General features: G+C 44.7%; 1 protein-coding gene across 1 annotated transcript; it reads left to right on the top strand.

Moving 5' to 3' along the window:
- The first annotated feature begins 734 nt into the window (after positions 1 to 734).
- On the top strand, positions 735 to 19,078 carry LOC311129784 (guanine nucleotide-binding protein G(i) subunit alpha-1-like). Its single transcript, XM_084162224.1, has 9 exons — positions 735 to 1,201; positions 11,953 to 11,995; positions 12,402 to 12,543; positions 12,843 to 13,000; positions 14,406 to 14,534; positions 15,662 to 15,791; positions 16,148 to 16,301; positions 16,996 to 17,216; positions 18,186 to 19,078. The coding sequence occupies exons 1-8, from the start codon at positions 1,084 to 1,086 to the stop codon at positions 17,184 to 17,186; spliced, it is 1,065 nt and encodes a 354-aa protein (XP_084018350.1). The 5' UTR covers positions 735 to 1,083; the 3' UTR covers positions 17,187 to 17,216; positions 18,186 to 19,078.
- Positions 19,079 to 19,943: the final 865 nt, after the last annotated feature.

Genomic DNA, 19,943 nt, shown 5'->3' with positions numbered 1-19,943 from the left:
CTTTGGTTACAGCAGGAACCAGGTGCTGCAAATCAACACTAATCACTATTATATGATCAAATTGAACTCAGTGTGGATTGATACTATTTGCTGGAATTTTTACAGAGAACCTTGGTTAAAGAGGTAAAACATTGATAAATATTCTAACCTTAGCTATTTTGAAAATAATTAGATTCCTTACCTGGTTATTCAAGTTCATGCCATTCCACTTTCATGCAAGGCTAGAATTTTGCTATGGAGAACCTCACACACACCCTTTCTTCTGAGTTGTTTCATTGGGCCACTAATTTAGTGCAGACCACAGGCGGCCGGTGGCACCTTAATTGGGGAGGATGGCTGGAAAGGAATAAATGGAATGGAATCATACACATTTGTCTTTGATACCATTCCATTCCAGCCATTGTTATGAGTCATCCTCCCCTCAGCAGCCTCCTATAGTGCAGACTATTCATAAGGTATCTCTATCAGAAGGTGGAGATGGGGTTTTTCCATGGAGATTGGTCTTTCCTCTATATTGGTGTCAGAATTGGGATGGCCCCAGTGTTCCCTATAATATTTTCTACACAGACAAGAAAACAGGAACGTACAGTACATTATTTTCTCATGTGATATCAAATGTCACTTACAGTTTTAGGGATTTCCAAAGACCACAATATATTGACTCAAAGGTCAGTCTGGAATTTTGACAGAAAAACTGAAACAGGAAGTATTCGTGTAGCCAGCTGGTGGTAATTGTAGTTGAATGAGCAGAGCTCACTGTGGCAGCGTATGGAGACGGATGCGCTGAGAGAGAGAGATCAATTCGCCGTGGAACTGTTTTCATTTAAACCTATTTATGCCACGACGCGAGAAATAGCTTACACTGACTGAAAGCATAGGAAAATAGTGGACTGAAGAAGCACACTCCTGGTCCTTTTTGTTTTTTATGTTTAAAAAAAGTGTCAATCCAAGCGACCCGATAGCTTTCACACAAGGGCGTGTGTGTGTCTCCGGGAGCAGCGGCTCGCTTTTTAACCCTTGCATGTTGGTACTGTATTTATTTGATATTTTTGCTTCACTTGGGTCCGGAGGATTTGCTTGAGGATGGGGTGTACCCTGAGCACGGACGATAAGGCGGCGGTGGAGCGTAGTAAAATGATCGACAGGAATTTGCGGGACGACGGGGAGAAAGCCGCAAGAGAGGTCAAGCTACTGCTCCTCGGTAAGGAGAGTGGTTGTCCTTGCTTCGTCCCGCAACGTGATACATTGTGGGACGAAGCAATGGTTATCCGTGAACTTCACTAACTGTAAAATTAGCTGCGATTGCGACATTGTAGCAAAATGTCAAACGCACACAGTGATACAAAATTGGTCTGCATACATATGATAGCAACAATTTGAATTGAGAATTCTAGCACGATTTCATACAATTCCGCATAGCACAGAAGCTGTCGTCATCACGTTTAAAACATTGTCAACTTTTGCATAGACTACCTTGAAATCACAAAGCACATTGGCTACATTGGACTGCCTAAAAAACACAAGTTTAAGAATAATTTCAGATTTAGCCTATAGGCAGAACAAAGGTCGTTGTCCACGCTGGCTCATCAGTTCCAGCCTTCGGTGTGTAACCACCCATGCAGGCAGTTGCAACAAAGTAGCCACCTTTGTTACTCTTGTCCAGCAACACAAATGGTTTCTATAGGCCATATTCATTGGCTTAATCCTCCCAGTATTTGACACCTTGTCGCCTGTCTGCAGCATTGTATTTGAATGTCCAGCTAAATCCGATTAACTATTCAACAAGTGCATATGGTTTTTCCAAAAAGGTAATTGGCCCAGAAACTGTATTGCATTTAAATTACATTTGAGGGATAAAGAATTGCAATAACTGTACTACTATGTTCAAAACATTTTCGTTTGAGACTTCATCACCTTTTTTGCTACTTAAGGCATGGATGTAGGCTATTTATGATTCCGCCATTGCTTAGATAAACATAGGTCTAAATTAAACTTGAGGCTCTTTCTTACCGCTACTCTTTGGTTGGTGCAATAGTGGATGGATTTATCTCTGAGTTTAGCCTACTGCTCAATGTGTTTTACCTAAAATCCATTAAAACCGTGGACATTCTATTGACAAACAAACGAGCCCATTCCCTGGACAGAAACTAGTGATTGTTTTGAAATACTGCTCTACCATCCACTCCGTAGGGGGATAGATTTCTAGAGTTGACATGCACCTCATAGAACATTTCCATGTTGAATATGGGTCACCAGGACAGGACGTGTCTTCTCTATAAATGTGGGTATTCTTCAATGATGCCATGAGCAAGAATGGCTGACCTGAAATACCTGTAAAACTGTAGGCCTGTCAGTGGATGGCTGTGAACGCTTTTGGTGAGGACATAGTCCATGTGTTTCATTTTGTTTTCATGCATTTTTTATTGTTGTGTGAAGAGGATGATGGACCTGCTATTTTCTTCTAGTTGTTGATATTTACGAAGATATAATGTCAACATGTAGGCTACAAGTTGCAATACTTTAAGTAGTGGATCACTTTTTAATTGATATTGTATAATATTTACAAGTCACACATTCCAAGTTTCATGTAACAGAGCGAGCAATGAAACATGATCTTGATCACACATTATCTAGTTGAACAAGTAGGCCTCTTCCTTGTTGTTGAGAGCCTGGGCTGCATTTCTCTGTCTTACTATGACTGATGAAACAGATTTGAAGCAAGTCGGATCATGTACTGTGGTCTTGCTGCGGGCTGCAACTTAGGTCATCAACTATTCCTCTGAGTGAAATTATAAGGTTTGTGTTCAGTCAATACCTGACCTGTGACGTCCAATATTTTGAAACCTCTTCTGAAAATGGTCTCTCCCAATATCATATACTGAACAAAAATATAAACGCAACATGTAAAGTGAAATTTTCCATACGCACAAAAAGCTTTTCTCTAAAATGTTGTGCACAAATTTGTTTACATCCCTGTTAGTGAGCATTTCTCCTTTGCCAAGATAATCCATCCATCTGACAGGTGTGGCATGTCAGGAAGCTGATTAAACAGCATGATCATTACACAGGTGCACCTTGTGCTGGGGACAATAAAAGGCCTCTCTAAAATATATGCAGTTTTGTCACCAACACAATGCCACAGATGTCTCAAGTTTTGAGGGAGCATGCAATTGGCATGCCGACTGCAGGAATGTCCACCAGAGTTGTTGCCAGATAATTTAATGTTCATTTCTCTACCATAAGCTGCCTCCAACCTCATTTTAGAGAATTTGGCAGTACGTCCAACTGGCCTCACAACCGCAGAACACATGTTACCATGGCAGCCCAGGACCTCCACATCCGGCTTCTTCACCTGCAGGATCGTCTGAGTCCAGCCACCCGGACAACTGATGAAACTGTGGGTTTGTACAACCAAATAATTTCTGCACAAACTGTCGGAAACCATCTCAGGGAAGCTCATCTGCGTGCTCGTCATCCTCACCACTTGACCTGACTGCAGTTTGGCGTCGTAACCGACTTCATGCTGGAGAAGTGTGCTCTTCATGGATGAATCCCGGTTTCAACTGTTCCGGGCAGATGACAGGCGAGCGGTTTGCTGATGTCAATGTTGTAAACAGAGTGCCCCATAGTGGGGTTATGGTATGGGCAGGCATAAGCTTACGGACAACAAACACAATTGCCTTTTATCAATGACAATTTGAATGCACAGAGAAACTGTGATGATGTCCTGATGCCCATTGTTGTGCCATTCATCCGCCGCCATCAACTCATGTTTCAGCATGATAATGCACGGCCCCATGTCGCAAGGATCTGTACACAATTCCTGGAAGCTGAAAATGTCCCAATTCTTCCATGGCCTGCATATTCACCAGACATGTCACCCATTGAGCATGTTTGAGATGCTCTGGATTGACGTGTACGAACGACCGCATGTTCCAGTTCCCGCCAATATCCAGCAACTTCGCACAGCCATTGAAGAGGAGTGGGACAACATTCCACAGGCCACAATCAACAGCCTAATCAATTCTATGCGAAGGAGATGTCACGCGCTTCATGAGGCAAATGGTGGTCACACCAGATACTGACTGGATTTCTAATCCACGCACCTACCTTTTTTTAAAGGTATCTGTGACCAACAGATGCATATCTTTATTCCCAGTCATGTGAAATCCATAGATTAGGGCCTAATGAATTTATTTAAATTGTCCACTTAGGAAGCAACACTGATTGACAATACATTTCACATGCTGTTGTGCAAATGGAATAGACAACAGGTGGAAATTATAGGCAATTAGCAAGACACCCCCAATAAAGAAGTGGTTCTGCAGGTGGTGACCACAGACCACTCCTCAGTTCCTATGCTTCCTGGCTGATGTTTTGGTCACTTTTGAATGCTGGCGGTGCTTTCACTCTAGTGGTAGCATGAGACGGAGTCTACAACCCACACAAGTGGTTCAGGTAGTGCAGCTCATCCAGGATGGCACATCAATGCGAGCTGTTGCAAGAAGGTTTGCTGTGTCTGTCAGCGTAGTGTCCAGAGCATGGAGGCGCTACCAGGAGACAGGTCAGTACATCAGGAGATGTGGAGGAGGCCGTAGGAGGGCAACAACCCAGCAGCAGGACCGCTACCTCCGCCTTGGAGGAGCAGGAGGAGCACTGCCAGAGCCCTGCAAAATGACCTCCAGCAGGCCACAAATGTGCATGTGTCTGCTCAAACGGTCAGAAACAGACTCCATGAGGGTGGTATGAGGGCCCGACGTCCACAGGTGGGGGTTGTGCTTACAGCCCAACACCGTGCAGGACGTTTGGCATTTGCCAGAGAACACCAAGATTGGCAAATTCGCCACTGGCGCCCTGTGCTCTTCACAGATGAAAGCAGGTTCACACTGAGCACATGTGACAGACGTGACAGAGTCTGGAGACGCCGGGGAGAACGTTCTGCTGCCTGCAACATCCTCCAGCATGACCGGTTTGGCGGTGGGTCAGTCATGGTGTGGGGTGGCATTTCTTTGGGGGGCCGCACAGCCCTCCATGTGCTCGCCAGAGGTAGCCTGACTGCCATTAGGTACCGAGATGAGATCCTCAGACCCCTTGTGAGACCATATGCTGGTGCGGTTGGCCCTGGGTTCCTCCTAATGCAAGACAATGCTAGACCTCATGTGGCTGGAGTGTGTCAGCAGTTCCTGCAAGAGGAAGGCATTGATGCTATGGACTGGCCCGCCCGTTCCCCAGACCTGAATCCAATTGAGCACATCTGGGACATCATGTCTCGCTCCATCCACCAACGCCACGTTGCACCACAGACTGTCCAGTAGTTGGCGGATGCTTTAGTCCAGGTCTGGGAGGAGATCCCTCAGGAGACCATCCGCCACCTCATCAGGAGCATGCCCAGGCGTTGTAGGGAGGTCATACAGGCACGTGGAGGCCACACACACTACTGAGCCTCATTTTGACTTGTTTTAAGGACATTACATCAAAGTTGGATCAGCCTGTAGTGTGGTTTTCCACTTTAATTTTGAGGGTGACTCAATCCAGACCTCCATGGGTTGATAAATTTGATTTCCATTGATAATATTTTGTGATTTTGTTGTCAGCACATTCAACTATGTAAAGAAAAAAGTATTTAATAAGATTATTTCATTCATTCAGATCTAGGATGTGTTGTTTAAGTGTTCCCTTTATTTTTTTGAGCAGTGTGTGTGTATGTATATATATATATATATATAATTTTCAACCTCCCCTTGGCCCAGTCTGTAATCCCCACATTCTAAGATGACTAAAGCACTTCATGGTTACAGAATGATGGTAAAGACTGGTTATGGCACACATCAACTCCATCATTCCAGACACCCTAGACCCACACCAATTTGCATACTACTCCAACAGATCCATAGACGACGCAATCTCAATTGCACTCCACACTGCCCTCACCCACCTAGATAAGAGGAATACCTATGTGAGAATGCTGTTCATTGACTACAGCTCAGTGTTCAACACCATTGTCCCCTCCAAGCTCGTCACCAAGCGTAGGACTCTGGCACTGAACACCTCCCTCTGCAACTGGATCCTGGACTTCCTGATGGGCCGACCCCAGGCTGCCACGCTGACCCGCAACACGTGGGGTGTGTGCTTAGTCCCCTCCTGTACTCCCTGTTCACCCACGACTGCGTGGCCACGCACGACTCCAACATCATCATCAAGTTTACTGACGACACGACGGTGGTAGGCCTGATCACCGGCGATGAGGAGACAGCCTACAGGTAGGTCAGTGACCTGGCCGTGTGGTGCAAGGACAACAACCTCTCCCTCAATGTCAGGAAGTTGAAAAGGTTTGGCATGGGCCCTCAAACCCTCAATGTTCTACAGCTGCACCATTGAGAGCATCTTGACTGGCTGCGTCACTGCTTGGTATAGCAATAGCACCGCCCTCGATCACATGGCGCTATAAAGAGTGGTGCGGACAGCCCAGTACATCACAGGGGCCGAGCTCCCTGCCATCCAGGACCTCCATATCAGGCGGTGTGAAAGGACGGGCCGGGAAAATCATTAGAGACTCCAGCCACCCAAGCCATAGACTGTTCTCTCTGCTTCCGCACTGCAAGCGGTACCGGTGCATCAAGTCTGACACCAACAGACTCCTGAACAGCTTCTATCCCCAAGCCATAAGACTGCTAACAGAATGGATACACAGACTCCCTGGGTTGACCCCTGTCTATGCAGACTCACAGGACTCTGCAAACTCACGTACACTAACACTCCAACACACACACACACATATATATATATATATATATATATATATATATATTTATATGGACTCTACACACACTCGCATACAATCATAATTTACAATGCTGCTACTCTGTTTATCATATATCCTGATGCCTAGTCACCTTACTCCTATAGTAGTAGTAGTCTTCTTCTGTGGACTTTGTCGGTTGGCAACCAACTTTAAGGTGCATTACCACCACTAACTGGACTGGAGTGTGGGCCGCAGTTCATCTTTCAATCACCCACGTGGGTATATGCTCCTAAAAACCAATGATGAGGTGGGACTTGCAGCGCGTCATAATAGAACCAAGTTCTATTTTAGCGCCTGCCTATGCAGATGCTTGTTGGCACGCGCAAGCAATTTAGATGAAATGATTGAGTAACATTTATTTTGCAACGTGAGCAGTGTGGGCCGCATGTTAGAGCTTGCAAGAAAAGCATTTCACTGTACTTGTGCGCGTGACATTTAAACTTGTTTACGCATTGGGACCCTGACCTGTTTCCTGTGTCAGCCATTCAGGTTGGTAACCAGGTAACACACCTAGCCTCGTCAGATGACAGCCATGCTAATAGGGGAGCTAGGGGCAGGAGGAAGGAATGTTCTAGATCAGGTCTAAACCCTAACAACATTATAAATTGAGAAGGTGTACTCATGGAGAGGAGTAAGATGATTGGTTGCTGTTTGTTTACCTATTAGTCTTTTCAGTTACTATACTTCTATCACAAAAGTCTCAATTCCTCTCAAATCTGCCTCCTAGCCGCCCCAATAAAAAATACTTTGTTGAATTACAGCCTGGTCAAGAGGTCACAACCATATCAGTGATGCTGATGATGTATACATCAGTACAGACAGCACCTCAGAAATGGTGGTGAATATTGACTATTAATCACTTCAAGGACACCAACCGTCAAACATCCATGTTTTACATTGGGTGGAGTTGACGGGATGACCCTGTCCATGTCTGTGCTGTGAGCTTGATGGGTGGTGGCATACTGTAGCACGCACACACATAAACATAAAACAATTGTTGTTTCATTAATTTGCATGAGGAGTGCTTTGAATATTTCTGGGTGTATGCTGTCAAGTCTGTACAAGCAACATCTTGTCTTGTCTATAGTAGGCCTACTAGAGCCAACCACATTTGTGTCGAGGATTCTGTAGGTGGTCTATGCAACATTTTATGTAAAGCATTATGGGTAGTACTTTATTTTACGGTACTAATGCTTCCACTTGTATTTCCCTGATGTTTGATAGGACATTGTGTAAGGGTCTTTCTTGTACTTACTTCAAATAGTTCAACACATGGTAAATACCTGGTACCAAATTTATAGTAATAACTCTCAAATAAACAAACAAGCAATTCCTAGGTTATCACTGTGGTTGCTATTTTACCATGCCATTTCTCACATCTGGTGATTTATGTAGGTCTACTGTAAACTAAAGTGCTACTGACTTATGAGGAATTCAGGAGCTTCCACTTCTCCAGCACCGTCCCATTACACCTACTACTGTTACTGGTATCTTCCAGGAAAGTATCGGCCTGCATGGAGATTTTGAGGGAACACTATTATCCATTGATCTGGATGTGGGCAGATGAATTCAGCTGATTTAGCTACATGACTTCCTGATGGGTAATGCTACTGTAACTTCCTGGGTTCCCTTGTGAGTCACTCACAGGCTCAACAGCTCCCAGTGGGAACGAGAGGAAAAGAGAGGGATGGTGCCAGTTCATGCTCTAATGTGGCGTCACTAATGTGGTTCATGGAGAGTGAGCCAGCCCTGTCCCCCTGTCCCTCTCAGCCCTGTCCCCCTGTCCCTCGCGCCCTGCTTACCAGGACAGCCCAGCCTGGCCAGAGGACTGTATGCCCTGGCCAGCCTAACTGAATCCCAGGCAGGACAGGCCCTGGTTCTTCTGGTGACCCAGACAGATAACCCCTTGGCTCATTAGATCCTCAACATGACAGGCGGAGAGACTGGGCTCTGAGAGAGGGAGGAACTCCAAAAGCTATTCTCCCCACCCTGGTATTATATAAAAGCTCCAACTAAATCATCATTAAGATTAAAATATAACAGAGCTGTAATTTGGAATGAAGACTTGATTGTAGCCAATCCTACCACAGCACTTTGTAAAGCATTTCCTCATTGTCGACATGCATTCCATCCATGTCCTATTTTACTCTCTGTGGAAAACCACCTTTGGGGAAGTTCTGGGAGAGATGGGTTGGATGGTTGGTGGGCTTTAGAAGTACTGTTCTATAAACGTCCATTATGTTTGCAGGCCTCTACCATTTTTCTTAAAATACAGTCATTTCCCAACCGCCCGAAACCAGAAAGCAGCTGCCTCACTGTGGTTTTGGTCTGGCTCTTTGATGGGTGTATCAAATTGTGGGTGGGTAACGTGACTCTGTCTAGCCCAGGCCATGAGGTCCACTTTTCTGGCTTTGCTTTCTCTATTGGCCCATGTGTGTCAAATCAGGGCCATTCTCTCAGAGCAGAGGTTAGACTTTATAAAGTTACTGGGGTGGGACCACACCCCTATGACATCACTAGAGTTGAAGGACAGAGTAAGGTCAGTTAGGCAAACAAACTCTCCAGTCTGGACTGACTTAAAGAAATGTAGTAAGGGAACAGTACCTTGGCGATATCATCCAATAATATCTTACTATGACTTGCAAGCATACATTTTGTTGACCCTATGCAGGGTTTTGTGTTCCATATTGAAAAGTGTGTCAGTTAGACAGTAAAACATATCTAGATGGAGGGCTGAGTGAACACACAACGGTCTGTCTGTAAGGAGGGTATATTTCTTCTAGATTGAGAGGCAGGAAGCCAGTGTGTGGTAGGGAGTGGAGTGCTGTGTCATGTCGCTGCCTTGGCACGGAGGCCCTTAGCAGAAGGAGGGAGGTGACTTTACCTGCTGCCAATACTGTGTGTCTGTGTATGGGTTTGTGTGTGCACGCACATGTGTTTTTGTGTGTGTGTTACAGTGTTAGTGTCTGCTGTCTCGCAGCCCCTCTGGGGTTCTTAGTGGGACTGGGACTGTTTGGCTCCAGAGCAATGAGATGTGTTAGTCCTCTCCTCTCTGGGGCCGTGGCCACAGCGGTGACATGTAATTAAAACAATTTGTCCTCCGGTGAAAGCCATTCCAATTAGGCTGAACAGTAGGAGGTATCTGCCTGGCTTGCACACTGTTAAAACACACACACACTGTATCGGCATGCTTTAAGGCTCTGGAGAAAGGCTTGTCCACAGGAATTCGCTTCTACATGTTGGTTTCAGGTTCTCTTCTGCTTTAGGGAAAGTTCCAGGCCCCTAAATTTCACTTGCCACAGCGAGAAGCCCTGACGTAGTGTGTGGCGTGCATGTGCTCATTGTCTTGCTGTAATGCAATACTAGCTGGGTCTTGTGAGATGGGAAGATTGGGTGTTACAGAACTAGCTTCCTCCTTCCAACTCAGATGGGTGTTAGTGCAGACTTTAATCACACTAGTAACAACAACATTGTATTAAAATGTTATATAATATTTTGGTAATTGTATTTTATTGCATAGCAATGGTGTTTGTAATTACACAACAAATTGGGACTTTCTTATTCCACTTGTACATTAACAAAAACGACATAAACACAGTCAAAAAAAGGGAAACTGTAGCCATGTCACAGTCTATACTTTAGTCATTAGTATTACTTTGTAATTAGAAGTTTAGTTGTCCGAGCTGAGCAACCCCTGTGGGAAGGGTCTTAGCAAGCCCACAAAACAAGTGAAAAGAACATGAGTTTGTTTACAGGGACAACTCATATTTCTCAGTGGTCTGACTGTCCCTGAGTGGAAACGTCCACCTTTGGGTTTTACTTCAAGGAGGAGGGGCCTGGCTTAGTCAATCACCATGACACATCCTCTACTTATGTATTATGTGGGAACATTGCGTGCGTTGTGGGGACATTGCGTGCGTTGTGGGGACATTGCGTTCATTATGGGGACATTGCATTATGGGGACATTTGCATATCAATAATACATGCCCTGGCTATGGAGATGAGCCATCACTACACAATTGCCACCAACCCTCCTCAGGTGACCGTGTGGCGAACGCTGAGATGTCTTTGGTAACGGACCCGGTTGCCATGGCAGTGTGACATGTGTGATGGAGGCACGGAGCCCCTAGCAGCAGCTAGGCCCAAGCAATGATTGTTCTGTGTTCCCTGCCTCTCTCATAGGAGTAGTGCCATGTCAATCACCTCTCCGCCTCACACTCATTGGCTGCTAGCGTAGTGTCCACCCTCCCGGCTCTTGTCCTCATGTGTGAGAGTTTTACACAGCCTATCGGTCAGTAATGTGTAATTCAATATAGAGGGCTTGTACCATCTTGAAGTAACACAATATGTGCTCAGAGGCCCTTTAAGGCAAACCCTGGTTAGAACTGGTGATCGTTGTTTTTCTGGTGGTATATCAGAGCTGACAAACTAACTCATTAATGTACAAAGACCCAATGACCAGATATTGACTGGTTGATAGCAGCGTTGTGTTGATAGTGTGTTAGTGGTTGCTGGGGACTACTGCAGGCTGCATGCTTCATGGCTGTTAATGAAGATGATGAGGACTGTACTGCCTGTGATTTGGCCTTTGCAATAATACTGAGGGCCACAATGTATTCACCTCTGTCCCTTCACTCTACTCCCATCCCAACACACTCACACACACACATCACTCTGCACTTTCTAAATGTCTACGGTGCTTTGCTATAGTGCTGTTCATTCAGTGAGTCTTGCGATGCTGCCTGGGATGGGTCGTTGGTTCCGCTGCAGTAGATAGTTCCATAATGCTCTGTAAGTGCTGCCGTTGAAATGTGCCGTGGGGAGGGTCTGTATCGACCGAACGGCTGCAGAGCGACGCTGTGGGTCAGAGACGTCAATACAGAAACACAGGAAGGGAAATGATCAGTGTTCTCCACTATGGTCCATTTCAAAAGGGGTTGGAGAATGGCCTGTAATGAGTAGATCTTTACAATTGCCTTTTCTTTCTCAGTATGTTTGTCAGTGTAATCCCATACCAGGAAATATACATTATGGTCAGTGTTGGCTTGAAATTCCAATGCAGATTCGGAACACATCACTCTTATCGCATAATTGCAATTAGCTAAATATAGGCTTTGACTGGTTTGATAAATGTGTTTCTCTCTTTCAGGTGCTGGTGAGTCGGGGAAGAGCACAATAGTCAAGCAGATGAAGTGAGTCTCTGTTCCTTCCATTCTTCCAAATGCCACACAATCAAAACAAAGCATTGTTTTTGCCCTTCTGTGGGGACAGTTCTCAGAAATGAGTCATTGTTATTGTCCTAGTGCCCCATTCAATTCAGATGGTGTAAACATTGTTACCTGGATAGTGTTGTTGTTATCAATGTTCATTTTTTCCCCTGTCATTTTATGAGGGAAGGGTTGCCATGGGGTGGGGGTTATTGGTCTGGTATTTTTCTGTCTTATTATTTGATGTTAATAAAAATGAACATAACATGTTCTCAAAAACAGAAAGTGTTGTTGTGTTGCTCCATGTTCCTCATGGTGACTGACTGTGTTGTGTTGCTCCATGTTCCTCATGGTGACTGACTGTGTTGTTGTCCTTCTTCCTGTGTGTCAGGATCATCCACGAGGCAGGCTACTCGGAGGAGGAGTGTAAACAGTACAGGGCTGTGGTCTACAGCAACACCATCCAGTCCATCATCGCCATCATCAGAGCCATGGGACGACTCAAGATCGACTTTGGAGACGCAGCCAGAGCCGTGAGTGGGCTAGAGTTGATGATGATGATGATAATGGATTGCATTTATCAAAGCCCTCTGACTAAAACTATTATCACCTAACACACCCGATCATGTTCAATACTATTGATGACATGGCAGTATTATTAATGCTATTGATGGTGATGATGGTAGGGATGATTTTGACAGTATAACTGATATTGATGATTTGATGATAATGGTGATGATTTCAATGATAGTAGTGATGGTAGTGCTGGCAGTAATGATTGTGATCATAGTGTTGATAGGGATGGTTGTACTGACAGACTGCTCTCTCCCAGGATGATGCGAGACAGCTGTTTGTGCTGGCAGGGTCGGCAGAGGAAGGCTTCATGACGGCAGAGCTGGCCGGGGTCATCAAACGCCTGTGGAAGGACAGAGGGGTACAGGCCTGCTTCAGCCGCTCACGAGAGTACCAGCTCAACGACTCGGCAGCATAGTGAGTCACACACACACACACACACACACACACACACCACCTTGTCCTGCTCACACAGTCTGCTCAGCTTGGTCTGAAACACATACAACCAGCTCCTGCGGTTCCTCTTCCACCCTAATTCTCTTCTGCTGGAGGTAAATCAATTCTCATTCCTCTGCAATATCTGAAATAACCAAAGGCCTTGAGCAGTCCATTTATTACAGATGCACCCACCCACTCTCTGGCAGACATGTCTCTACTGCCTACAGTCCAGTCCACTGACTGTTACAATACTTGGTGTTTGAACCTTGAGTCAATATTTGTGTGGGAGTGTCACCCCTGTAGCAAGACTGTAACACACAGGCTGCAGTGTGTCTGCCGAGTCTTTGACCTTAACCATTTAGTGCATGTAGCTGTCTAACAGCAGATTGCCAGGGTTGTTGTGTTTACCAAACCCTGGTAGAAACAAACCACTGACACTAGCGCTAGAAAGCATGTCCAAATCCCTTTCAGTCAGTGGGCAGTGTTTGAGCTCTAAACCCCCTCGGTTCAGTTGTTTTTTCTGAAGTGGTTGTTCTTTTTTCGTACGCATTGTGCAAGAACCTTTCCATTAGCCAGTGAAGTCACCAGAGGGGCAGCCCCTGCGGTGTGTCATGAGAAACCCCTCCACCTTGTTTTGGAACAGAACAGACGTCACTGATTGGCTCTCTGGCCTCTGGTGCCACAGCTGCTCTCCATTTCCAAATAAATACCCAGAATCCTTTTGGCCAAGGCTACCTCACACACACACAGACCAGCGTCACATGGTCACGTAGCCTCCCGACGGGCCTCAACAGCTAGGCTGCTGACCCCGATCTCTGCTGTTTGTTTGGGTTGAAACACCAGTGCTGCTGAGTCGTGTGTAATTTCTGGTGCCGTAATCTTTTGGAAGATAAATATGGGGGGGCAGTGTGTGTGTGTGTGTGTGTGTCCCCACTCCGGACCCATGTCCCGGGTGTCTCTGTCTGTTTGGGTCCTGAGACTCCAAGTCCAGAACTGTGGACAATTTGTGGACAGACTGGCTTAGTGGGACCTTACATAGCTGGAAGAGACTGGGCAGGCTGGGATAGAGTAATGGATATAGCCCAGGTGGAGCGGATGATGGCTTTTCACCACGATCATTTATAGCCTGTCTCCTTTTTATCTACGCAGTCTCATAACCTGGACTGTCTGGGCATTCTGAGGCAACAAGAGGAGCACTGATAGTTGGGAGAGAGTGGAAATAATGTCACTTGTTGTTCTCAGTTCAAGATGTAGAAGCAGACATGGTTCATGGCCAAACAAGATATGTTTATTATTTGAATAGCTATTGTCCTATTGTTCCATTGAAATATGTATATTGGATGCATTGACTCCCATCTGAACTCTCTCTCTCCCCATTCTCCAGTTACTTAAACGATTTGGACAGGATATCCCAAGCTACCTATATCCCGACCCAGCAGGATGTCCTGAGGACCAGAGTCAAAACCACAGGCATTGTGGAGACGCACTTCACCTTCAAGGACCTCCACTTTAAGTGAGCACTTCCTCCAAATCCCTTTTTAAGTGTAGTCAAATATCATACGTTAAATAGGATGACTCAATCTACTTCCCTACTGTGCATATTGAATCTCTCAAACCCATAGAAATGTCCTTAGTCCAGTGGTTTCATTGTGACTGGATGACAGAGCTGACCATACGACATCAGCAGTGAATCATATCTGTTCTAGTCTTCAATTGGCTGATGCCAGAGAGGAAAGGGAAACGGTTGGCTCACTGGTCAATACCCATATTTGCAGTGTTGGGGACTAAATTACACATTCTGGTAGCATATGACCCCAAAGTGATATGTTCTTGCAATTTGTAGTCTATGACATTTCAGATTTACATATGATACATTTTCACGGAGTAGTTACTTTTTCAAATTAACTTTATTTAAGTAAACTATATTTTCCTTAAGGGTAGCATTAGTGTAGCTTAACTTCTTCCAGTGTGAAGTAATTGGAAGCTTGGTAAACTATATTTTCAGAGTAGCTTCCCCAACACTGCACATTTGGCTGTTTTCTCACGGCTGTCCCCCACACCACGTCCAATCGGGTATCAAGCCCTTTAAAAATGCTCGTTCTCATCAGTTTGTTCAGCCAAGCCACTCAGTGCAACTCAGCAGAGAGAACTATGTGGAGCCATTCCAACGCAAACCATATCTAAGTACATTAGAGCCCCACAGCCCTCTGTGTGCCTATGGGTGGAAACTGGCTCACAAAGCAGGTGACCTTGGGTTGACTTAATGGGATATACAGCTCAAAGTGCACATTTGTAAGGATATAAACAAGAATATGTTCTTTTAAAATACAAAAACGTTGAAAGTAACTAAGTTTATACCCTCCCTTCTAAATATTTTATTCTGTGTTGAGCATTTCTACTGTATACCATCTCTCCACAACACAGAAAAGCCTCCACAAAAAGAAAAGTTCATGTATTCTCTCTCATTTCCACCTGGTGGCCTGTTTAACCAACTAACACTTAAACTCAAAGCCCCAGGCCACAGATGTACATTTTCCCTAGTGGCCAATGTCCAATAAAGTTGTTTGTGTTGTGTGCTACGTGCCTGGAAACATGCTCTGTTTACATTGTCTGGTGCATTATCCGCCACTTATTCCTCAGGATGTTTGATGTTGGAGGTCAGAGGTCAGAGAGGAAGAAGTGGATCCACTGCTTCGAGGGCGTCACTGCCATCATCTTCTGTGTGGCGCTCAGCGACTATGACCTGGTGCTGGCTGAGGATGAGGAGATGGTGAGTTCCTGTCCAACCATGGACATTAAATAAGAGTACATGTATATCTGTATGAAACCAGTCCTGAACAAAAAAATGTGTTACATTGAACATGCATTTTAGTCCTGGACTAAGATTACCTCTGGGTCTGTGAAACTGTTTCTGGGTATATCTCGATAGTCTAAAGAGGCTTTCTCTCCTCAACTCCTTTCCTTTTTCTGCACTGATCTGAAAACATAGGATAAAGCAAAAATGGTGGACGTCCTAGCAGGTGTTTGCTTTCAGCTGTGCCGTTTTTCCAGATCAGTGCAGATGAAGGCCTGTAGCTCAAAGCCCCACAAAAAACATTGTTCAATGTTGCAGTCTTCTCTCCCCAGAACCGGATGCATGAGAGCATGAAGCTGTTTGACTCCATCTGTAACAACAAGTGGTTCACAGACACCTCCATCATCCTCTTCCTCAACAAGAAGGACCTGTTTGAGGAGAAGATCAAGAAGAGTCCTCTAACTATATGTTACCCAGAATACGCAGGTACAGTAATAGCCAGCCAGCCATGGTAGACTGTCTATAGAATGATTGGGAAGAACTGTGTGATGTATGAATGGAGTTGTTTGTACATTTTCTGTGATTTCTTTGTCATTTGCACACCTGAACAAATATAATTGAATGTCTACATGAGTGGAAAGAGGATCTCAAATAAACCTATAGCTCTGGAAATATACTGTAGTTACTGAACATATGGAGATGGTATGTTTCACAGCATCGGTGTTGTGACAGGAAACGTTCAACAGTCATTAGTCACTTCTACCTTTTAAAGAGACCAATGAGAACAAAACAAATAGCGGAAAGCCAAGAGGCAGGATACAGTGTTTCTCTGTCACCTATTCCTCCATAATACCACAGGGGGAATCCCATTTCAACACAATTCCCATGAGGTCACTTCCTGTGGAATTCTGTTGTCTAAACTGGGGGAGAATAACAAATTGATGTTTGTGTCTCATAGTTGGTTCACTGTTTTATTTTGTATGGATGGCAAATATGTTTGTTGTATATGTACGGTCTTAACTATGGGACGAATTCTAACTTGCACTTCAGTTGAATTCTCACTTAGCCTCCTATTGACATATATTCATGACTTTGTGAGAATGACTGAAGTAGATGTTGAGATTCCCCCCTTATGAGGAAAATCAAGAGAGATGTGGTGTTTTTCTTGTCTTGCGGCCAGGCTCCAACACATACGAGGAGGCTGCGGCCTACATCCAGTGTCAGTTTGAGGACCTGAACAAGAGGAAGGACACCAAGGAGATCTACACCCACTTCACCTGCGCCACCGACACCAAGAACGTGCAGTTTGTCTTCGACGCAGTCACTGACGTCATCATCAAGAACAACCTGAAGGACTGTGGACTCTTCTAAGACCTAGATTTGATCGATGGAAGTTTTCTGGTGAGCCCACCTTTTTTTTCGTTCCCATTCTCTGTCGATCTTTCCCTCTCTCTCCCTTCTCATCGCTTCTCCTTGTGCTACACAGGCAGCCCCCCCCCCCCCCACACACACACACACACACACTGCAGACTTGTGAACTGGTGTCCATATGTGTAGAGCGCTGGGGGATCAATGTTGGGGCTACATGGTTGAGGGCACACGTCTGCCTGGTGGCTGCATGAGTGCTCACAGTGCTAGTGTTAGTCTTAAAAACGGACCGTATGCTCACTCCACATCGAACTTGAGATGTCACAGATGGAGCTATCGAATTAGATCTCTTTCGATAGCTCAGACGGTTGGTACGATGTCAAGGTGGGAGGTCACGAGGGTTGCGGAGCAGAGGATCACTGGTTGGAGCCCAGTATGGGGACAGGGACAGTGGAGGAAGCCAAACTGTTAGCAGCACACTGACCTCTGTTACACTAGCATGCTGTAGTCATGGCAATATAGTGAAACTCTAGCATGCTGCAGTCATAGCCAGGGGCGGTTTCAGACAGGCAGCTGTATTGTCCACATTGCCAGTGTGCTAGACTAGTATGCTAGCTTTCCCAGATGTTGAGAGTTATCCACAAAAGCTCTTGTTGTTGTTTGTTGTGTGTATCTCTACCTCCTGACGATTGGCATCCAACTTCAAACGTTTTAAAATCAGTTGACGTGTTTGAATTGTTCCAAGTTGCGCTGCTTCCAAGGCTGCCTTGGAGATGCAGTTTAATCCTTTCATAATCAAATGCTTTTGTAATCTAATCAGTTGAAATGAAGGCCCTCTTTATTCGGGAGCTTAATTCGATTTTCTGCTCCGTTAAGATGTTTGGGAGATGATAATGTCATGGTCAAACAATATTTTCAGGATATTTTCATGGAACGGCTTTTGTACCGCCAAGCAGACAATAAGATCTAATGGTGTCTCTCTCTCTCTCTCTCTCTCTCTAGGCAGCGAAAAGCCAGCATAATGTTCATTTTCGGGGAGAAGATCACAAGAATCTGAGTGGGGAGAATCAATTATGGACCATTGCTGTACTATAAGCCACTTTTAACTAATGTATTTATGTTTTTGTCTTGGGACATTTAGAATTAGTGTTTAAACATTTCTGTAGGATGTTTGTATCATTTGTAAAACAATTTTCACAATTTTTTTTTCTTTTTTGGAAGAAGCTTGTTTTATTTTGTTTGTTCCTTTTTTAAGCCCTCTCTGGAAAAGGAAGCTTGCCTTTTGGTGGAAATATTCATTTTCTCCCTTCCCAATTGTTAGGGGAAAAGGATTTGATTTGAGCTCAGTTTGTTGGTACCTTTTTCTCTGCGGTCTCTTGACACATTTCTAGTTTTTTTGCCTGCTGAAATCGTTCCAACATAAAAGGTGAAATGTTTCCTTTGTTAATAACCCTATCTTCTAATGTGCACATTCCCGGCCAATTTAGTGGTGACCAACACAGCTCCGCCCACAGGCTGTCCCATACTAATGTGTACCTGTACCTGGAAAGGGATGCGGTTTTTAACAGTACACCATATCCAATGTGTATCCAATGAGAACACTAGCTAGGTCAAGGAGCTTACACTATGCTGCAGAATTAAAGAATAGCTAAACCGGAGTCATATTTTACTGTATATTTTAAGATTTATTTAAGGAGGCTTCGGGGACTTGGTCTCTGCGATCACTGCAGAATCATAATTGTAAAGCAAAGTCAAAATGGATGGGGAGCAAACACATGGTTATGGTCTGTAACCTTCAAGAAACTGCCACCGCTGTCTGTGTGTGTTCTCCAACAGATGGGGAGCCTTGGTAGACTCATTCCCGTATTTTGCTAATAAAAACCCTTTACAAACCATTCAGTGAAGCTGTGGCTTCTTCACTCCTCTCCTGAGTTACAGTTGGTGAAAAGGGGGAGGGAGTTAACTTACAGCAGGTGAGTTTGAGCATTTCCTCTATTCATCCTCATGTATTCATCCTTGTGTCACGTAGTCATCCTTATTTACATTTACGTCATTTAGCAGACGCTCTTATCCAGAGCGACTTACGTCACGTAGTCATCCTTATGTCACGTAGTCATCCTTATGTCACGTAGTCATCCTTATGTCACGTAGTCATCCTTATGTCATCTTCATTTTTATGTCTTACCATCCTGTTTCTTTATGCCACGGTGATGTCACATGCTGACTGGCTGCCATGCCCAGTTAGCTGGGGAAAACCCCAAAATGAATCCTTCGGTTTCGCTTTTGTTTTACTTCACACAGTGTGACACACTTCACTGTGAAACAGTATAACATAGCAATTTATTTGGATTCCCACCATGCTAATTCCCAGTGTCTGTGTTCCTTAACCTTTTTACTTTAACATAGTGTAACATTTTAGAAATGAAAGTGTTTCTTGAGTGTTTGGCACAAACGCATGCAAAACACATCACATCATTGTGTGTGTGTGATCAATGAAACTGGCAAACTGGAGACAATTCTCTTTGTCTCTAGATTATTCTCCTCCAGTGGCATTTCCCTGTCTATTTGAATATACAGCTGTATGGAGTGTGGTGCTACTGTTGTTGTTGGGTGTTGAATGATTGACAGCCTGTTGTCATTGGGTTGTGGGTGACTTGAGGAGAGGCAGAGTGTCTGGTCAGTGGCCATAGTGACATGTTTGGTCATAATGACATAAAAAAATCACTACCCCATTATCTTGTTTCTCTAATCTCATTAGCC

This window comes from Coregonus lavaretus (assembly GCF_964263955.1).
Source record: "Coregonus lavaretus genome assembly, chromosome: 5".
Taxonomy (NCBI): Eukaryota; Metazoa; Chordata; class Actinopteri; order Salmoniformes; family Salmonidae; genus Coregonus; species Coregonus lavaretus.
Note: the sequence above shows the minus strand (reverse complement) of the source record. Positions and strands in the feature narration are given on the sequence as shown.

What these genes read in the sequence shown, in the direction of transcription:
- LOC311129784 (XM_084162224.1), top strand. Translation starts at nt 1,084, where the DNA reads ATGGGGTGTACCCTGAGCACGGACGATAAGGCGGCGGTGGAGCGTAGT. An exon ending in TTGGAGACGCAGCCAGAGCC is followed by an intron (nt 12,544 to 12,842) that starts GTGAGTGGGCTA and finishes GCTCTCTCCCAG; the next exon opens with GATGATGCGAGACAGCTGTT. An exon ending in TTCAAGGACCTCCACTTTAA is followed by an intron (nt 14,535 to 15,661) that starts GTGAGCACTTCC and finishes CTTATTCCTCAG; the next exon opens with GATGTTTGATGTTGGAGGTC.